Genomic DNA, 21213 nt, shown 5'->3' on the forward strand with positions numbered 1-21213 from the left:
GGGAAAAAGGCTGTATAATTAAAAACTATTTTATCGTATGTAACTGCTACATTAATTGTTATTATTTGGATGACTTTTGAATAAACCGTTCATATGTACCCTTTTTTTTTACAGGACAACTGTTCAGAAAGTGGAGGAATCAGTGGAAAGTTTGATGGTATTTTTTTGGGGGGGGGCTGGGATGTAGGCAAAGGCGGAGGAGAAGAATGTTTTGAGCTCGTAACTCATCATTTTCATTTTGGCTCTCTGCTGAGTGTTTCTGAGAAATTACTGAAAATGTTCGGTCATATTTTTTCTTTTCCTGTGCTTCAGTAAAATGTGTTTTTTTTAAAAAATCAGACTGATACAAAGACAGCAACAAATGTATCAACTACATGTATCACATGAGCCTATCTCTTGAATGAAACTTATACTCTATCAATTACAGATAAACACAACCAAGTAATTCACATTTTTAACACTGCATGTCTGTTTCGGCTTCAATTAACACGGGTAATTACAAAGTCATGTATCAAATCTTTGCTAAACAGCTCTACCAGCACAGATCTTTTAAGGTATCATTGTTGTTAACATGACTTTTGAACTAGTATAAGTCATGATTTAAAGTCATTAATTGTAGTTTGTAGTGTTTGTTCACCACTTAAAACCTTCGCGACTCTTCTATTCTGAGCTTTCTCTGGTTCCGTCGCGTCTGTCACAACAACAACAACAGAGCTGAGCGGAGACTGAGAGTAGCAAAGAGAAAAGAGCTCTTACTGTGATGTTATTTTGAGAGAGATAGATTGATCTAACTATCTATAGATAGAGCTGGCATAAATATACATACATACATACATTTATATATAGATTTACAGATATAAATATATATCTGTATATGTATATATATATATATATATATATATATATATATATATATATCGAGAGAGATATATTATGGATAATTTAACCTTTGAATGCCAGCTTTATTTTGTAGATACTACTTGACTGTACATTTGGAATAAATCTCTGCTATTAAATCAGTGATACTTATAGGTCTCTGACTGGCGTATTTTGTGTATTCATATATATTTGTCTTTTTATGTGTTCATGAAGAATTCTTTCCACATTGCGATGTATGAATTTGTCTTGGAATATTAGTCTTTGTCAACCTTGAATTACATATAACCCCCTTCTCACACACACACACATACTGTGTTAACTTACTATAAGGAGATACTGTAATTGATGTGACCGCCAAATTTTTTGACAGCTTAATTTTGGTTTTAAAGTAAGTGTACGGTGCTGTCACTTTAAGACACGCCCACCTTTTTGTCGGTGTCCTGAACTCACTGCTGAATGGCTCTTCCTGTTAGTAGACGATCTTTGTAGATAGCGGCTCCCCGTGTGTCAACAAGACTTGAACAACAACCAGCGGCGTTTCGCTGCTAACCTGTCATAGCAGGATGTATTGCCGGTATGTTTGAGTGAGTGAGCAACCGAAAGAGTTTTGAGAAGAATCGACAGGTAAGAAAAATGACGGTTGTTTTCCCGAAAACAGAGCTGTTACAGTTGTGGTTTGTGCTAGCTTTTTTTTTCTTCTTCTCTCATTTGGCTAGTTAGCTGATTTGATTGGCTGGCGCTAGCTAGCAAGATTAACATAACAGATGGAAACAAGTGTCTGAGGCTGATTCTTTTTTAAATCGTTTAGTAATTTAAGAGAAATTGCTGTTCCTTAGGTGGTAAAGCGGGGAAACGATGAGTTTGAACGTTGAGCTCATACCTGAAACTATTGGAAGTCATTACAATCATCCAGAAATGCTTTCGTTTTCACATTCCCGAGTTTTCTTGGGTTTCCCCCTATTATTCATGTCAACTGTCATGCAAACGGGTATTTAGTCAATTACGAACTTTTTCACTGACAACCAGATATGAGGAAGTTGGGTTAATAACGTCCTGACTGTGATTGATTCAGGGACAGCAGGAGCAACAGTCCTGAGTGAACCATGTGCTAGGAACCATGCTGATGGAGAAATAAGCCCCGCTGATGGAAACCCAGAGGAAGAGGTAGGTCCAGTCAAAGTCCTCCCCTGAGAGGATTATCCTGCTCAGCGGCTGCTTTCAGGCTCTCTGGCTGGCTGGATGTGACCACCATGTGACATCGCCTACGGATGGAGCACTGCTCACTTCTGCTTTCAGCCTCAAAACAACTGTTGTTCTGGTAAAAGAGGCACAAAAATGCAGAGGAGCCGCTTTAGCAGCCGCACACCTCTGCTCCTCGGCTGTTTCTATTCATAATCAAAGCATGGCGTGATTATTAGTTTTTCCTGCTTGTTTCATTCGATAAACTGTGCCTTCAGATGACACAGGTTAAGATTTTCAGCCATTTGGTGGCTGAGTATCGGTTGACCTTGAAGCCATGTTTGTTATCAATCGGGAAATCAGCCTGATAGGCCTCTCTAACCCCACCCTACTTCCCCAGCTCTGAGGATGACTGCGGTGGAGAGCGGGGGCTCCTCCACACCTGGAAGGGCTACTCCTACAGCGTCACGCCGGAGAGGCTGCTCCTCCCGCGGCCGGTCCTTCAGGTCGCCGTGGGCGCGCGGCACAGTGTTCTGCTGGCGGAAGGTGAAGCTTTATTTTTGTTGAAAAGTCAAAAGCAGAGAAGGGAGCGCTCAGTAGCTCATAATCATTCATCATGCACATAAATGAACGGTGGATACACCTGCTACTTCTCCATTTTTCTGTCACTCTTGAGTGTTCACAGAGTTCTTTTTGACGTATGGGATGCTTAAGTGGGAAGTATTTCTCTGATATGAAATGAATCTGATCGTACAATCATCTCTGGCTGTGTGACCTCGCTTTCAGGAGGACAGGTGTACAGTTTGGGGGAGTTGCCATGGAAGCAAAGTCAAGCGTCGGAGGCAGCAAACCCGACCCTGGAGAGCGCGCTCAGCGGGCAGCGGGTGGTTGCTGTAGCCGCCGGAAGCTTCCACAGTGGGGCCGTGACGGAGGATGGCGGTGTCCACATGTGGGGGGACAACAGTGCTGGACAATGCGGCCTGTCGGGCCTCAGCACTGTGCCCAACCCAACGCCGGTGGCACTGGTGGACTCCGATTCCAGCGCCGCTCCGACGGTGCCGGTGCTGGAGCTGGACTGCGGGGAGAAGCACACTCTGGCGCTGTCGGTCCAGAGGGAGATTTGGGCGTGGGGAAGCGGTCGCCAGCTGGGCCTAAACGCCACCGTCTTTCCAGTCTGGAAACCGCAGAAGGTGGAGCACCTGGCAGGGAGGTATGTGCTGCAGGTGGCCTGCGGGGCGTCACACAGCCTGGCTCTGGTGCGCTGCCTGGGCCCTCAGGACGTCCACCGGCCCCCTGTGGACAAATGCGGTCAGTGTAATCAGCTGCTGTACACCATGACGGACAAAGAGGACCACGTCATCATCTCTGATGGCCACTACTGCCCGCTTGGTGTGGAGCCGACGGAGGATGAGGGCGCATTGGAGGCACCTGCTCCCACACAAGGGCTCAAAACGTCCCCGTCTGAACCCGTCCTCCCCTCCCACACCTCCACCTCAAACTCGGAGTCGCCTGCCCCTGCTGCAAGTGCAGACCACACCTCTGACCCCTGCAGCACTCAGGACTCAGAGGAAGGGCAAACGTGTTTGGCTAACGGAGTGCACCCGCCCTCAGCTCAGTCCAAAGGGGCTGCAGCAGGCCTCAAAGGTTCGCCTTATCCAGACGAGCAGGCCGTGAACGAGTACCTGAGGAAACTGTCGGACACCACGCAGGCAGAGGCTAAAATGGCCGCTGGAGGGCTGCACGCTCTGCTGGTGAGCCGGATTGTGTCTTTTGGTTTGCTGTTTGTTTTTGAGGGCCAAACTTGACATAGAAATTAATCTTTTGATACTTTTTCTTGAAATTTTGAGCCTTTAAAGTCTCCTATCTGAATTTCTCACGAAGGAATCTCTCTTTTCCAGCCCTCAGCAGGACTCGGCTCCTCCACCCCTTCCTCAACGCTCAACAACCTGGTGGCCTCCTGCGCCTCCGCCGTGGGCGAGCGGGTCGCCTCCACCTACGAGGCTCTGTCCCTCAAAAGGATGATGAACTTCTACCTGCCGTCAGGCGCGGCGCGCTCTGAAGGGGTCGCCGGGGTGGGCGATAACACCGCCCAGCGTGTCCGAGAGGAGGACTCCATGCAGGGGAAAAAGAGCTGCAGCACAGGGGACATCCGCAAGGAGGAGGCGGAGGGTTTGCGGCGCCGCCTCTCGCTGCCGGGACTCCTCTCACAGGGTAGATACGCTGTTCACCTCTTATCCTCCTCCTATGCCCTGCTGCGTAAGTACACCGGGTGCATGTGCAGCTCGATGTCGGTCTGTGCTCGCTTCAGGCTTTCATCACCCTCCGCTGTGGCATGCTCTGGCACACTTGTGTGTTTGATGCTTCTGTGTGTCACCTCCAGCTCCAAGTTATTGTCCATTTTAGGCACCGCTTTGACACAGGGACAACTTTCCTCCCGTTTCTGGCTGAAAACCACTTTTCTTGTGAACTATTCTGTTTTTAATTTGCACCACAAAGTGTCCAATTGGCTTCAAATTTGAGCGAATTGAACCTGTCCTTATTCGGATCAGCCAGGACTGTTTGGTTGTGATGATTGCATTAGATTAGAACACCTCAACCCCTAACATATTTAAGAGTTTTAATGGAATTTGTGCATTCATACAACACTGAGTGCTTAGAAGATAAAAAGAATGGATTTCAAACAGTTAAAGCATCACAAAAACAACAACTATTGACAAATCAGAACAGCAAACCTTTAAAAGCGAGTTTGACGCCACTTTGACTGCAGTCAGCTCCTGATTCCACCGCTTATCACTTCAGAGAGGTCAAAGTTCAACACCTGCGTTGTTAAATATTTACAAAATTGCCCTCATCGATAAATTGCGTATCAAATATCAAAGTTAAACTCTTCACAACCCAGCAGCATATTTATTTAAAAAAGAAACATAGTTCCTAAATTCCAAAGCAGCTGCAGTTTGTATTGGCTGTAAGTGGTTGGCAGTGTTTTGGTTCAGCCTGGAATGTCATCAGTTAGGCCGTTTGTTTCCTATTTTTAGACTAAACTTCATTCAAACTGATTAAACTGACCATAATCCCAAATTTGAGGAATGCAGACTGATATACAGCTGCTGGATTTGTTAATCGGCCTGAGGTGACGGGGTGTGCTTTTCTCCACCTGAATGCGCCACCCGTCGATCCAGAAAACACCAGAGAGACCGGCGGGATTTAGCGGATTTAACAGAGCAGAATGAAGGTTTTAGATGTGATTAAAGAAGAAGGGTGGGAGAGGCTTTAGCACCCGAGTGTCCCCGCGTAGGATTTAGCAGGAATAGCAAGAAAGAGATTGTTGGATGGACTTTTCCCGCGTTCACACAGGCAGTCTGACGTGGCTTGCTTTGGATTTCATCATCTGTTTCAGAGCGGGTGCTTGTGTGGGTGGCATGAGGGGGAAGATTTCAAAGTTTCAGAGCATGGTGGAGGGTAAAATTGTGTGAGGAATCCTGCAAAAACTCATGTTTGTCTTGGTTTGATCAGAGATGGAGAGTTTGCTGCATGGGCTTTTCTAAAGTGTACCACATGTGTGCTTGCTGCTGTCAGAGCCGGCCGATCTGAATGGAGAGAAACGCGTCACCCTTTCACTCAGTTGTGAAGAAAAAAAAGTCAGAAGCCGATTCATTTAGGGGAAAAAAAATTGAGACATTTGTCCTCGGGCCCCTGCAGTGTCGCCGCGGCTGCTCAGGAAAGCCGGCCGCCCCAGGATGCGCGCCGTCACCCTCACCCCGGTGGGAGGGGCTGTGCCTGAGACCCAGGAGGTTCTGCCCACCCTGCAGACGGAGGTGTGGAGCTGGGGCCACGGCCAGCACGGCCAGCTGGGACACGGAGACAACCTGGACAGGTAGGGCCCATCTGTCAAGCAAGTCATGCAAAGGCTTATTTTGCACAAAGCTAACTGGTGTGTCAACTGATTAAGATGTACTGATGTTGAGAGGTCAGCGTTCACGTTTGTGTCTGTTTGCAGGCCGCAGCCGCTCTGCATCAAGAGTTTGAACAGTAAAGAAGTTGTGCGGGTCGCGGCCGGCGCTCGCCATTCCATCGCGCTGACGGCTCAGTCTCAGGTCAGTCGGTCTCATCCGCAGGCGCTGCTGCAAATAGGGTTTCATTTGACTGCGATGGCTTATCAATGCACAGAGGAGGGCTTCCACAAACAGCGACTGGCAGTCTTGAAGCAGATAACAGAGTCGAGTGATCTGAAATCGTTCACATTTTCAACAAACAGTTTATTGAAACCGAAGTGATGTGTCATACAGGTTGTGCAGAGTTAAAGAGGAATGACATTTTGTTGGGTTTTCTTTCATTCGTCAGCCTTCTGTCCAATGCTCTCATGAAATCTAATTTTAGTTTCATGCAATAAGGAAGTGAAATTATCATTTCTAGTTCATATGTACTGGTGAAGTATGTGTGATCTGGTACCGAGGTGAGGGGATGTAAAACCTTGAAAATAACAGCAACACTCAGGTTTCAGTTCCCACCTAAAGCAGCCCTCTTCCTGTTTCTGTTGTCAGCAGCTGGTCTTACTCTCAAAGCTAGCACATTTCAAGCCTAAAACATCTTGGCGAGTGTTTTTATGATATTATATATTACAGTTATAGAATAGTATGTGATGATAGCGGTCAGATTTTATCGATCCAATCAAATATCTCAAACCTGCAGCTATCAGGAAGCTCGTGGCCTCATTGTGGTGAATTAGTTGACTAAAACATTTGTCATGTTGCTTGTCTAGGACTGAAACGGCTCGATCCAAGAGATAAGATGTCACACATATGTCGGTGAAATGGGCATTAAATGCGATCTTGCGTGGGAATGAAAAGAAAAGGTCTGAGGATTTAAAGGGAAAATACTCTCAAAAACCTGCGGAAGTTTCCTTTAAGCAGAGGCAGACATGTCGAAGTGACGCAGGTCAACCAGATGTTAACGCAAGTACTCAGAAGTGTTTTTGTGCGTCCAGGTGTTCTCGTGGGGCAGCAACAGCTCCGGTCAGCTCGGACACATGGAGTCCCCCAGCACCGTCCCCCGCCTCGCCAAGGTCAGAAAACCAAAACGAAACCTCACACACACACACACACACCTAAAACCCGGAAGTTGGTGCTTTTGACCTGTGAACTCTCTTGCCTCCGGGTCCAGATGTCAGAGGGGATCCGGGTGTGGGACGCGAGTGCTGGAGATAGCCACACCCTCCTGCTGGCGGACGGCGACTGCATCCAGCCCATCATCTACTACAGCGGGGAGCAGGTGAGGGAGAAGGAGGAGAGGGAGAAGCTCGCCAAGGGAACAGATCAGCAGGAAGAGGAAGAGGAAGAGGAGGAGCGGGCGGGTGGCTACACTCAGCAGCCTGTACTGCTGCCCTTCTGCATGAATGTAAGGCCTGAGGTTATTTCTGTGACCTACAGGGATAAAACTCACTCATAAAGTCCTACTTCTTTCCTGTTCTGTTAGCATCTGGCCTCAGACCAGCGGTGAGGAATTTGTTCTCCCAAAATCTTAGCGCGGCGTGTTCTGGTGTGTGTATTTCAGCTGGGTTACGTTAGCAGCGTGTTCGCCGGCCGCCAGACGTGCGTGGCGCTGTCGGACAGGAACGTGATGGGCTTCATCGCCAGCCTCCACGAGCTGGCATCAGCAGAGAGGAAGTTCTACTGTAAGCTGTGCGGCATGAAGTCGCAGATTATACGCCCCCTGCTGGAGCTGGGTGAGAACATCAGTTTTTTTTCAAACCTGCAACCTTTTTTTTTTAGTTTCTCTTCCTCTTTGACTGCTGTCTGTCCGCCTCCCTCCTCCAGACTGTCTGAGCGTGGCTCTCGGCCCGGTGGCCCTCGGGCTCCTGCAGGCGATGGCTGGCCAGTTCAGCCTCCTGTGTCACCTGACCGGGCAGCACGCCGCCAGCCTCACCGCCAATCTGCGGCGCGGCCGCGACGTCAAATGCCTGCTCATCCTCGACCACACCAGCATCTTCCTCGACTGTTACAACGAGTACGTGTTCAGAAATCGGCGAATACTGTGGCTTTTGCAGATCGAAAATTAACGCCCATCTCTTCGTGCAGTTACTGCAGCGCTGTGGGCAACTTCCAAGTGATGGGAGGCTTCCTGGCTCTGACCAAACCATCCCTGTGAGTTCAGCGTTTTCCCCAGCTTGTACAAAAACAGAAACGCCAGTTTTAATGTGGAAAAAGGTGATTTTTTTATCTGAACCGGTGTTGACTTCCCGCAGAGATTTCTTCGGGAAAAGCCCCGAGCTTCTCCAGAAGCTGTCGGAATGCAGCGAGGACAACCCCACCATGGCCGACCTCCTGGTGGCGCTCTTCTACCTCCCAACTCACCACATTCACGACTACGCCCGGCTGCTGCTCAAGCTGGCCACCTGCTTCGAAGTGGTACAGACAGGAGCAGATAACGATTTCAAACGCTGGATTAAAGTGGAGTAAGCGGCAGAATCAGTGCTTTGTGTGTGTGTGTGTGTGTGTTTTAATGTGTCTTTAGTGCTCGGGCGACTACCAGAAGCTGCAGGAGAGCTGCTCCAAGTTTGAGGCTCTGACCCTCCTGCTGAAGAGGAAGAAGAAAGAGGCCGAGTTCACCTTTCACTTCTGGAAGAGCTTTCCTGGCAAAATGACGGTAAACTGTCAGATTCTGTGTGTGTGTGTGTGTTCTGTCCCCGAGGTGCGGCGCGTAGCTGACCGCTGTCCTCGTCTGTCATCAGGACTCTCTGCGGAAGCCCCACCGCCGGCTGATCTGCGAGAGCAGCAACAAAGCTCTGACCCTGCAGAACGCCGGCAGGTTCTCCGTCAACTGGTTCATCCTTTTCACCGACGCCTTGGTGCACGCGCAGGTCAGCCCCCCCCCCCCCCCCACACACACACACACATGCGCTCTCCTCACCTCCTCACCTCTTCTACGTTCATATTTCCTACACTCTGACCTGGTGTGTTTTCAAGGGTTTGTGTTTGCTTGCCTCCGTGCTGTCAGGGCGTGGCACCTTGTAAAAATCTCGTAAGTATGGAGCCAGCAGCAGATAGCCCAGCGACCCCGACCCTTGTCTGACCTTCCTCCTCTTCCCTCCTTCTTTTTCTTCCTTCCGTTTTCAGTTTTTCCGTCTGCTTGAAGGGTTTAGGGCTGTGTGTCATGGGATTTATCTGTGCTGAACAAAACGCACACACTTGCAGAACAGCTCGGGTACGGCTGGGCATCAAATTATAAACGAGGTTAAGTTAGCGACACATCCTATTTATACTTGTTTGATGACGTCATGGAAGCATTAAAAGCAGGAAGGAAGTATTCAAATTTGAAAACTCTATATTTTAAGATAAAAGACAGTTAAAGTGGGCTTATTTTGTCAGGTCACCATGTTGGTCTGGTTTGAAAGTTTGGGTCAATGACATCACACCACAGACCACCAGTAAATAGAGCGCTGTCGGACCTCCACTAAGATCTACACGTGGCATTCACTGACTCCAGTTTTTTTCCATTGTGAGATGAGTTTAATCCTCATGATGTGGTTTCTTGCAAACATTTTTTTGGGAGTTTTTTTGCAGATAAACTTGAGGGTTTTCTCATTGAATTACAGCCTAAATAACAGGGATTTTGTCATCATCAATTTGAAAGTTCTTTAACAGTAGGACTGTTGCTTCGATTTTGAATAATAACCAGACATCAGTTCTGTCAATTTGTCCTTTAGATACTTTATTCTTGTTTTTTTTAGTGCACATTGACTTTTTTTCCCCATAAAATTGTACATTTCGCTTGATGATTGAACATTTTAAGTGACACTGTATTAATGGGTCGTGAAGGAAATGCTGGAATATCAAATTCACAACAGATCAGGAAGAAACACATAGATGTTCCAGCTGTTGGAACGCACGCACTTAGATGAAATAAAACGGATTCGGGTGAATTTAGAAGTCCTGTCAGTGATTCCGGTGATACTCAGCCCTATCCCGACCTCCACCCTCTGCCTGCACTCTACCTGTGGGACTCTGCATGGGAGGATGAACTGACTCCAAACAAGGCTCAAACACTTTGAAACCCTTTTAATTCATCGCACATTGCTCCATTTTTGTCCATTTTAGCCAAATTGCTACTATCGGAAGGAAGATTTTTCTTTCCTTTTGAAGCCTTGGTTTGTGCTTTTGAGCTGAATGACAAATTCTCCATGTATGCGTTAAAAGCACCAACAGTTTGTGGTTCACTTCTCCAAAGCAGTTCCCCTCCCCCTCTCCCCTGTTTGTGTCCCTGTGTCTGCACCTGTCCTGTGGTTGTCCTGCACATTTCGGGTCCCCCGACGTCCTGATTGTATGACAGCTGCCTTGGCTCGCGCCCCTTTTAGCCGTGACTCAGAATATGAGAGGCGTCCAACAGTAAAAATGTTGAAACGCTGCAGTTAGAAGCCAGTTTTTTGGAATTGAAATGCCTGCAGCGGCCAGTAAAGTCAGGAGAGAGGAAGCAGGTGGCCGAAGATGCAGATGTAGATGTAGATATGTGTGAGTGAGAAGTAGCGGGAACGAAAGCATGCATGCAGTATGTGTGAAAGATGTTGGTTTGCATGACGGATGCATCATTATGACTCTCTGTGCTCAGTTTTAACAGCCCTTTGAAAGTATTAAGAAGACCCGATAAGTCTGGACTCATTAGTGGTTTTTATGAAACATATCAGTGGGTTATTCCCTCATCAAGTCACTGAATCCCCACCGATTGAGCTCCTCTCCTTCAAACTGTATCCTTATCGACAGCTCTACATGTTCTCTTATGACTCTGTGATGAGGGCGGGGCAGAAAAGGTCAGGCATCGATATTTAATCTTTGAAAGTCTAAGTGATAAGAGTGAGACGAGTTTAAACTTGACGAGCTAATGCAGATACGAGGCCTGAAAAACAGTGTTCTGCCTCTGAAATGAGAACTCGTGACTGTGTGAGCTTCTTTGTGGTACTCATGTGGCTCATGTGTCTCTGTCACTGGTCCAAAGGGCTCATAAAACAACAACGTCTCTATCTCTTATTTCTGGATCCCTCCTCATAACCCTCTTGCCTTATTTTTTTTTCTTTCTCGCTTTCTTCCCTCCATCCTTTCTCTCATTCAGTTCTCTACCCATCATATCTTCCCGTTGGCCACGCTGTGGGTGGAACCGATCCCCGAGGACGACACCAGCCTGTAAGTTGAGGAAAAATAACTGGAACGGTCTTGGGATTTAAATATATATCAAATGTTTCACTTTCATCTCAAGTAGTTGTGCTCTCAAGAAGGTTAAGTTCAGCTGTCTAAGTTTAAGAGATCTTGCTTGACGACACTCAAACTGGCAGTTCATTTTGATGATGTGTTCAGCTGGATTTCATCGTGAAGGTTGTCGGAGACATCATTGAGGTGGTAATGAGCTGTCCTCGAATGATAGTGTTACAGCAATGGAAGGGGGCCGGAAACGGAGCCCTGAGTGCACCCCAACACGACCTGACCCGAACCATTCTGAACCAGACCGTCACCACCAAATTATGAAGCCTTATAATTAAGATGATGTGATCAACAATGTCAGTACTAGAGATGGGGTTTGTGGAGTGAACAAGTTTGGCCTTTTGACAGATTTACATGGGTTCGTGTTATCAAAGAGAGCGATGGAAAGGACAAGCGAGGCTCTCCGAATGAATCGCAAAGAATTGAACTGAATGAAGGGTATTAACGACTCATTTCACCCTCCTGCACATGTCAGTTTTTCGTTACTTAATCCTCGTATTCGTGAGAAGTCGGGGGATTTTCTAAAAAGCGATAAAAGCTCGGGTTTGTAATTTCTTTGAAATTTTCTTTGACAGACACGAGTCCAAAGAGCAGATTTTCAGTGTCGTCGGTCCTTCCGCTTTTTGCCTGAGATCTTCTGAAAATTCCCTGAAGCTTCAGCCAGTGTCCTGCACTGCAGACGTCAAAAGACCAGAGTTCGTCACAATCTCGCAAAGAGAAATGCATTTACTTTTTTTTCTAACTTACTGAGGATCTTCTGAGCAGGTTTCGCACAAAGAGGATGAGCCATAACTCATGGTCGCTTGGAAAGATGAAGCCTTTGATGGATGCTCCTCTTATACCCAGGTTGCGACGCCCCTCCCCTTTGGTAGAATCTCCCGGAGCGCTGATACTTCTCTACTCTTAAAGCTTTTCTGTCTTGGCCTCGCTCGTGTTGGCGGCACCACATTTTAGATTTGTTTCATACTTTTATACAAAGAAGTTGGTCAGTTAAGACCCCAAGAACCGTTTCATTGGGCTTGTGTTTGTTGAATGAAGGTCGGAAGGAATTCAGCTCAAGCATTTGGATCTTTCCTGAACATGATATCTGTTCATAGATCCACGTCTCTGTCTTTTGGAGAGGTTTCTTAACTTGTGCATGTCCATGTTTCGATCATGTTTGTGGTTCATTTGTGTGCGTAGAAACGAGTTAAAGGTGATCACACCCGAGGAGACGTTCACCCTGCTGGCCTCGTCTCCCGTGGAGAAGGTGAATGTTTCAAAGCCGCTGCTCCGCACGCGGACACTCAAAGTTCTCTATGTAGGCTGCCTTTTCTTTTAAACTGCAGCTCACCCGGGCTGTGTTCTCATTCTTAGTCCAAGTGGCTCCGGGCCATCAACCAGGCAGTGGATCGAGCGCTGAGTGGGGCGGGGCAGGACGCGGCGTCAGGCGGCTCAGCGCAGAGGTCGGACCCTCCGATCTCCAGGAGGGCGTCCTACACGTTTTATAAAGACGGACGGCTGAAGGAAGCGACTTATGAAGGCCGCTGGCTTGCCGGAAAGCCTCATGGCAGGTTGGACGAGCACGCTGTTGGTCCACATTGGAAGGGGAGCACTTTAAGGCTTGATTTATGCAGCGACTGCTTTTTCGTTTCAGAGGACTGTTGAAATGGGCCGATGGGAGAATTTACACCGGTGCCTTCAAGAACGGACTGGAGGACGGGTGAGTGCCGCCTCTGAATCTCAGGAGTCCCCTTAACTCCTGTTGCTTCACCTTTTCATGCGCATATTTTATGTGACTGTGCAGCTTTGGGGAGTTTGCGTCTCCCAATAAGACTCTCAACAAGAACGATTACTATCAGGGTCACTGGAAAGACGGCAAGATGCACGGCCTGGGAATGTACAGGTGAGTGGCACTAAAAAGTTCAAACCTGTAGCGCGTCTTTCCACTTTTTTGTGTCCAACTCATTCATGGGGACTTTGATAAGTTGGTGTGCAGGGTACTGGGCCATAGCGCAGATCAAGAAGAGTGAGTCTGAGTGATCTGAGGTCAAAAAAAAAAAAAAGCTGGCAGGAGTAGATTCCAGCTGTTTAACATTGGCAGTATTAATTCAATCCACAAAAAGCTGAGTTTGATACTCATTTTCTTTTAGTTCTGTTTTTGGGGTTCTACAGCGGCATCTTCCTCGGCTCTGGATGTTTTTTCTCTAAAAACAGTAGCCAACCGCAGATAAAACCAGCTGTAAAGGTGCTGAGCGTAAAGCTGCAGCCCAGCTGATCAACACTGAGGTGAAGCCCGCGTTGATGCTCCCTCATGTTGGCACGAGGTGTCGACTCGCACCAGAAAGGCATTAAGTTCTCAAACAAATGGCTGATTGAAAGACAGGATCTGGAGTTTCTGCTGTGTGAGAAGGGAGCCGAACCTCTTCCGTCCGACTGCAGGTACGCCAGCGGCGAAGTTTACGACGGATCCTTCCAGGATGGGATGCGGCACGGTCACGGCATGCTGCGCAGCGGCAGCCTCAACACCTCCTCCCCCAGCGTCTTCATCGGCCAGTGGCTGCAGGACAAGAAGACGGGCTACGGAGTCTTCGATGACATCACAAAGTACGCTCGGGCGGGTGTTTTTGTTCTGTAAATCTGGCAGCCGTGCATGAAATGTTCTACCCTGTAGCTGTTTGTTAGCATTTCAGCGCTCGCAGAAGTCAAATCCAGCCTAGAAGAATGTGTTTTCTACCTGGTCTGAGTGATGTTTGACTCTTTTTCTTCTCAGAGGAGAAAAGTACATGGGCATGTGGCAGGACCACCAGCGACAGGGCACCGGGGTCGTCGTCACCCAGTTTGGTCTGTACTACGAAGGGGCCTTCAAAGATAATAAGATGATGGTAAGCTCCTGCAGGAAGTGGAGACAGGAGAAGAGCTCTGCTGTTCCTCTCTTATCTGAGCTTCAAATTCCTGATCCGTAACTTAATAATAAATGTTTTCTCTCTTTTAGGGCAATGGGATCCTTCTGTCAGAGGATGACACGACGTATGAGGGGGAGTTCTCGGACGACTGGACCCTCAGTGGAAAGGTGACCGATGTGATCTGCTGTCAACCAATGCATCTGGAGCAGCTGTAGGCGGTAAAAGTGCACCATCCGAGGAGAGTAAATATACTTCCTGTGCCTCCAACAGGGCGTGCTGACCATGGCAAATGGTGACTACCTGGAGGGCTCCTTTAGTGGTGAATGGGGCTCAGGCCTCAAGGTGACGGGCTCCTACTTCAAGCCGCACGTGTTCGACGCTGACAAGGACAAGACCCGAGTCGTGTAAGGTCACAAAGGGTCTGATTAGAGAAGAGCAGAAAAGAATCGTGTTATATCCATCCTCTTACAGTGCGTGTCCTTTCTGCGATGTGGCAGGAAGCTGGGGCGTCTGTGTGTGTGCGCGGAGGACAAGTGGCAGGCGGTGTTTGAGGAGTGCTGGAGTCAGCTGGGCTGCGACGAGCCGGGACAGGGAGACCACCAGAAGGCCTGGGAGAACATAGCTGTGGCCCTCACCACCAGCCGGCAACACATCCAAGACAGGTGCGCACACAGACTCTCATCTTTAATGTGAGATCTGTGTCACGCGTCTGTCCTCAAAAAGCTTCCAGTTAGCAAATAAAGAAGGGAAAGTAGAAGGAATTACATCAAGGCTGCTTTAAAAGGGCTTTTTTTAAGATTTTAAGAGTGTTTGTGTGTTTCAGTCCAGAGACGCTGTCTCGGAGTCACAGCAAAATCCTGGAGAGTCTGGAGGTCATTCCGCAACACGAGGGACCTTTCACGATGGAGAGATATCACACCATCCACCTCTACCTCATCAAGGTGAGTTCAGCAGGGTTGGAGGAACTGTCCATGAAAAACTGCTGCTGCGTTTAAGTGTAACCGCCTCGGAGCAGTTTTCTCTGGATACATTCCAGAGAATATTTTCTCGATTTGCGTGGAGCAGGCAGGGCTTAAAGAATTAACCCCTCTCCTACAGGCCTGTGACACCCCCCTCCACCCTCTGGGCCGGCTGGTGGAGACCCTGGTGGCGGTCTACAGGATGACGTACGTGGGCGTCGGAGCAAACCGTCGGCTTCTGCCTCAGGCTGTCAAAGAGATCAAGTCTTATCTCTATCGCATCTTCCAGATCGTCAGGTAATTGGACTACTTTTTGGAGAAAGCGACCCTGCAACGGGTCGAAAGACGAATGGAAGCAGTCTGAAGGTGGTTAACGGGATTATTATATCATGCACATTACAGGTATTTAGGGCAGAAAGTGATGCCTTTTAAAGATCAGCGCAAAACAAAAAGATATTTAATGTGGTATCATGTGAGATCAAATAGAGCTGTAAGAACCCTGAACAGCTGAGAATGTGGTTTAAAGGATTCAAATTAGTTAAAAAAGAATATATACATATGCAACAAAATGACATCATTTTAGTTTAAGAGATCGAAGAGGACTGGATAGTGTGGTGGTATTATTGCCACCTTTTTCAAACCCCCTGCATGACAGGTACTATCTCCAGTAGGGGTCCTTAGGCAAGACTCCCTTACCCTTCATGCCTACCTGTAAGTCGCTTTGGATAAAAGCGTCTGCTAAATGCATAAACATAAACACAGAGGTCATTTTTAGCTGAGATTCTTTTCAATGCTTTGCAGGTTTCTGTTCCCAGACCTGCCAGAAGAGGGCGGTCTAATACCAGAGCCGACAGACAACCCTCAGGGCAAGAAGGAGCCCGTTGCCGCCGACGCCCCGCTGGAGTCACCCAAACCATGGTAGAGACCGGGCAAAAAGTCGTCTCACCGCAGCCTGACCGGGCCACACTGACCGGGCCACACTGACCGGGCCACACTGACCTCCCTCCTCTGTGTGTTCTAGCCGCGTGGTGAGCAGCTCCGCCCTGCTGCTTCCCGTCCTGCTGCCTCGCCTCTACCCGCCGCTCTTCACCCTCTACGCGCTGGAAAAAGAGAAGGAGGACGACGTGTACTGGGAGTGCGTCCTCCGCCTCAACAAGCAGCCCGACCTCGCCCTGCTCGCATTCTTGGGCGTCCAGCAGTACGTCAGGAAGTGTAGCCGAACGCCGCAACGGTCGAAGGGAGTCAAATCAGTGACGTCTTTCTTTTTTTTTGTCTTGTTTTTCAGAAAGTTCTGGCCCGTCTCCGCCCCGTCCTGCCTGCCAACACCAGGAGAGAAGCAGCAGGTTTTTCTTTTTTCTTGTTTTTTTTACTTTATTACCTTTTATCGCCTTAATCTTACATGATATATATATATATTTCCCTTTCTTGTCAGGAAGGAGCTGTTCGAACAGGCACTAAACAGTTTTAACAGATGTGTGCTTTATAAACATCAGTTAGTTTTAAATGTGAACAAATAACAGGCTCCTGTATTCATCTCTGAATACGTAACTGGACCGAAAGTCCACAAAAGTGGAATTTTCTCCATTTTCAGACTCCTTTCATCAGTACTTCTCTGCTAAGTTAGCCTTGAAACATTCTAGAATTGTTCAACCTTGATTTTCACCTCATTCCAGTACAAACTGTTCATTAGAAAGAGGTTTATTCTTATCCTCTTACTGCTCCTGCTCATTTTAGCATTTCTTCCTTGGTTACATCTGTTTGAATTGAGACTGTGGAGTCGGTAATTGTTCCTTTCTCTGTTTCTTTCGATATGTTGTGACCGTGTCCGTCGCTCTGTGCCGCTGCAGGTCATCTCCAGCATGAAAGACGTCTGCTTTGCCTCCGCGGTGGAAACGCTGCAGCAGATCAGGTGCGGCTCGACTCACCTCAAAGCTTTTCCAACACAAGTCAGAGAAATTAGATCAGAATCGAGCGAAAACGAGTCGACACCTTCTGATTCCTGTTTCCTGCGTTTGCAGCACGACGTTCACCCCGTCTGACAAGCTGCAGGTGATCCAGCTCACCTTCGAGGAGATCACGCAGGCGGTGCAGTCGCTGCTGAAGCAGGACTTCCTGTGGTCCATGGACGACTTGTTCCCCGTCTTCCTCTATGTGGTGCTGCGGGCTCGGTCAGTGACAGCTTAAAAAACACACAATGAACGATGTCAGAATCAAAGAAAACAGAAGCATTTTTGGTGCAAAAACTGGAGAGCAGGAAGTCCAGAGTGACAGAAAACAAGTTAAAATGAACTGGATTGATTATTCATTCAATGCTTCAGTCAAGCAACAATGAGAAAAACCTTCAAATTCCAGCTTCTTAATATTTTCAAGTGAGAGTGAATGAGTCATGCATGAGGCAACATTTAAATGTCTGTCTGACATCAGGAGGATAATCGCACTCAGCAAAGATTTTCCAGCCGTACCTTTTTACGTCACCCGTCTTGTTTTCCTTCTTTCAGAATCCGGAACCTCGGGTCGGAGGTCAGCCTCATCGAGGACCTGATGGACCCCTGCGTTCAGCACGGAGAGCACGGGATCATGTTCACCACCCTCAAGGCCTGCTACTACCAGGTGCAGCACGAGAAGATCACGTAAAACGGAAGGCGCCGCCTCTTCCTCCTCTTCGGCACGCGGTGACGGTGTCAGGTTGCCCACGCCGGCCCTGACCTCCACCAGCACTTTCACCGCCCGCTGATCACGAAGGGCGTACACGAGAAAACTGTCACGCCCACCAGCGATGAGGCGCTTCTCTTTTTTTCTTTTTTTTCGGTGGAAAATTATGAGCGATTTGATGATCCACCATGTTGGTTACATGGATGCTAATAAGAAGTTAAAACCAGTGTTTATAGTCGTGACGTCTGAGGAGACCGGACTTCCATCCGTCTCATCGTGAAAACCACGAAGTTAACTCCTTCATTTTCACTCGACACGAAGCAGGCGTTAGAAGGAATTAATGTATTCAATTATTTTTCCTTAGATACAGCTTTATGTGCAGCTAACAGACCCATTTTTAAGAAACCAGCCAGACTTGGAATTAAGCTTGCATCCAGATTTAATGGGGATATCACTGCCCCCTGCTGGATGCACCTGCATTTACCTGTTTTAAAGATATAAAAAAAAAAGTGAGACCTTCGAAAAGATGTAGACTCACTGAAACCAAACTCCAAAACATCGTAAAAGGAGCAGCTGTGTACATATGAAATTAAGTTTTTTAGAATGACACTTGTGTGAATGCACATCTTCTCCTCCAGTAATGATTTTACAAGTAGGTAAAGGTTCTGATGCAGCAACTACACGTCTCATTCGGTTAAATAATCGTTTAGGAGCTGTAACAGGATCAGTCCCCCCCCCCAGGACTGCTAAGAATCTCATTTCCACACTTGTTGGTTTATTAAATGTGTGTCTGGGCAGCACGCGGCTCCTTCCTTTAGCTCACTCACACTGTTGGGTAAATGTAAACTGACTTGACTGTGACTCTAAATGAAACACTAGAGAAGGAAAAATCGGTGGTGAGGCGCTGCTTATGATCCCACTGAGGAAAGGCAACCATTTGAAGGAGTTTTCACCTCAAATGAACACTTGGGACTGTTTTCTGACACGGATGTGCAGCTTCTTTTGGGCTCTAGTTTTGAGGCTGCACCAATGGTCCTCGTTGCTTTGAAAACTTGAGTGGTTTTGGAGTTGTTGGGTTTTTTTTGTTTGGCGTGGATTTTTTTGTGCGTCTGAGCCTAATTACGAGATTGCTGAAAACTGACGGGACATTTCCACAGGTCTGCAAAATCTGACTGAATCTGAATCTTGAGCAGACTGCAAAGGATAAAAAAAAAAAGGGCGGGTAAAAAAAAAGCGCCAAACACATCATTCCTTCGTCTTATTTAAACATTAGCTGTAGGCGTGAAAAGGCGTGCAGAAAGTTGTTTATTTGCAGTCTTCCACTACTCAAATACACCAACGTCAAAGCTAAAAAAGATGGTCCTGATGGTCCAGTTAACACTTATTTCTTTCTTCCAAAGAGGCTCACGAATCACTATGAAAGTCTTATTGTACCGTAAAACCTATTTGCTCTGCAAAATAACTTCTGCACAAGCTGAATAACGAGGCGTCTCCTCGTGCAGGTGTGATGTTTCGTCACAAACGTACGCCGCTCAAAGCAGCACGCCATCTGTTAATGCTAACTGTTCCTGCTAATGCTAAGTGATTGCTGCTCGTGCCCCGCGTCACTCGCGCTGGTCTGTAAAAGGGCCCTCGGAGGGGGTTTCTCTTTTTAAACACCACAGACGGCTTTTTGTGTTCTCAGGCGGTTCGACAAGAGGAAATCCGTCAGATCAGACGTGGAGCTGTCGTTCCCCTCCCCCCAAAAAAGAAAAGTGAGCGGAAATCAAACCGATTCATGTTCTTATTGGGTGAATATCGATTGGAAGAAGAATTGCCGCTTTTAATGAAAAGGTTTTGCATTTGATTTAGCGCCCCCGATTTTAACAGTAATGACAGTAATTAAACGTGTAGCAAAGAGCTGATAGTAAAAGTAGTTGGGAGCTGGAGGTGAAAACCCCCTCTCATGTGACTCAAAGCTGACATCGGTTGCTGCTTTAGAACAGTGGTTGGACACACCTGACGGTTTCTCCTCAAATCCAAACTGTTACTATGAACTCGAGCTCGTGTGACGCCTGATATGTGAACTGACTGTACCTCACGTGTTTGTATGTGAAAGTAACGGTCGAGTCGGTGGTGTTTCCCCGCTGATTCGACTCTTGACCCTGTTTGTCATTGACGTCCTGTTAAATGTCCTGAACTTTAAGATGATGACAAAGGGCAATAAACGTGACAATACGACCTGTGTATGTTTGTTTTTCTGGCCGGATTTATGTACTGCAGATTTTGATATTTTTTTTAATAATTATTCTTAGATGAGAGGATTTGCTTCTGATAAACACGATCATCTTTGGTTTTCTTCAATTCTGGCGGATTAAACTGCACGTGGCCTTGAAACTGCACAGATGCCACGTTAGTCGGACTGCAGAAGCATGAATATTACCAGAATCATATTAGAGCACATTTTGAGCAGGTTACAATTGGATGGGGAAAGAGTCATTGACAAAAATCCTCCCAGAGGTTTCAAAAGTATAAACTAGACCTCATTCCTAACCGTTTCAGTGGAGGTTGAATGAGGGATGGTAAGAAAATCCCATCAATTATTGAAATAATCATTTAAATGTTGTTGATGTTGAATAGCTTAAATATTATGAAAGAGTCTTTAACCAAGATGCACCATTTGTCTTTAGTCTCTTTGTCTAAACCAGTTACTTGCGAAGCATTTATGGGATTAAACAGTATCGATCACGTTTGTATCCAGGATTGTAGCGAAATTTTTTAAAAAATGGTCTCAGTGGTGTTTTTCTTCCAAACTTTAGACAGAGGACATACACTATATTGCCAAAAGTATTCACTCACACATCCAAATAATTAAATTCAGGTGTATCAATCACTTCCATGGCCACAGGTGTATAAATTCAAGCGCCTAGGCATGCAGACTGCTTCTACAAACATTTCTAAAAGAATGGGTCACTCAGGGAATTCCAAGGTGGTACCTTGATAGGATGCCACCTGCGCAAAAAGTCCAGTTGTGAAATTTCCTCTCAATATTCCACTGTCAACTGTCAGGGGTATTATAACAAAGTGGAAGCGATTGGGAATGACAGCAACTCAGCCACAAAGTGGTAGGCCACATAAAATGACAGAGCGGGGTCAGCGGATGGTAAGGCCAATGGAGCGCAGAGACCGCTAACTTTCTGCAGAGTCAATCGCTACAGACCTTGAAACTTTAGGTAGCCTGTAGATTAGCACAAAAACGTAGAGAGCTTCATTGAATGGGTTTCCATGGCCGAGCAGCTGCATCCAAGCCATACATCACCAAGTGCAATGCAAAGCGTCGGATGCAATGATGGAAAGCACTGGATTCTAGAGCCATGTAGATGCGTTCTCCGGAGTGACGAATCACGCTTCTCCATCTGACAATCAGATGAAGGA

At 47.1% G+C, this 21213-nt stretch overlaps 1 protein-coding gene across 3 annotated transcripts; it reads left to right on the forward strand.

The window, feature by feature from the left end:
* The first annotated feature begins 1361 nt into the window (after positions 1-1361).
* Positions 1362-20019, forward strand: als2b (alsin Rho guanine nucleotide exchange factor ALS2 b). Of its 3 annotated transcripts, XM_072379953.1 has the most exons (34): positions 1362-1503; positions 1952-2043; positions 2459-2604; positions 2845-3809; positions 3957-4314; positions 5758-5932; positions 6056-6152; positions 7043-7120; positions 7219-7452; positions 7609-7780; positions 7872-8061; positions 8133-8198; positions 8300-8462; positions 8569-8700; positions 8786-8914; positions 9052-9075; positions 11158-11228; positions 12486-12552; positions 12660-12856; positions 12940-13005; positions 13090-13188; positions 13725-13889; positions 14056-14167; positions 14278-14355; positions 14459-14592; positions 14686-14850; positions 15012-15129; positions 15287-15444; positions 15949-16065; positions 16169-16345; positions 16433-16490; positions 16995-17056; positions 17166-17315; positions 17646-20019. In XM_072379953.1, exons 2-34 carry the CDS (start codon positions 2024-2026, stop codon positions 17779-17781), a joined length of 5079 nt encoding a protein of 1692 aa, XP_072236054.1. In that variant the 5' UTR covers positions 1362-1503; positions 1952-2023; the 3' UTR covers positions 17782-20019. The 3 variants fall into 3 exon arrangements, with proteins under 3 accessions (XP_072236054.1, XP_072236137.1, XP_072236220.1); XM_072380036.1 differs by lacking the exon at positions 9052-9075 and having other exon boundaries at positions 1363-1503; XM_072380119.1 differs by lacking the exon at positions 9052-9075 and having other exon boundaries at positions 1363-1503; positions 3957-4269.
* The last annotated feature ends 1194 nt before the right edge of the window (positions 20020-21213 follow it).

This window comes from Leuresthes tenuis, unplaced genomic scaffold, assembly GCF_036924035.1.
Source record: "Leuresthes tenuis unplaced genomic scaffold, fLeuTen1.0.hap1 SCAF_1, whole genome shotgun sequence".
In the NCBI taxonomy this organism is placed as follows: Eukaryota; Metazoa; Chordata; class Actinopteri; order Atheriniformes; family Atherinopsidae; genus Leuresthes; species Leuresthes tenuis.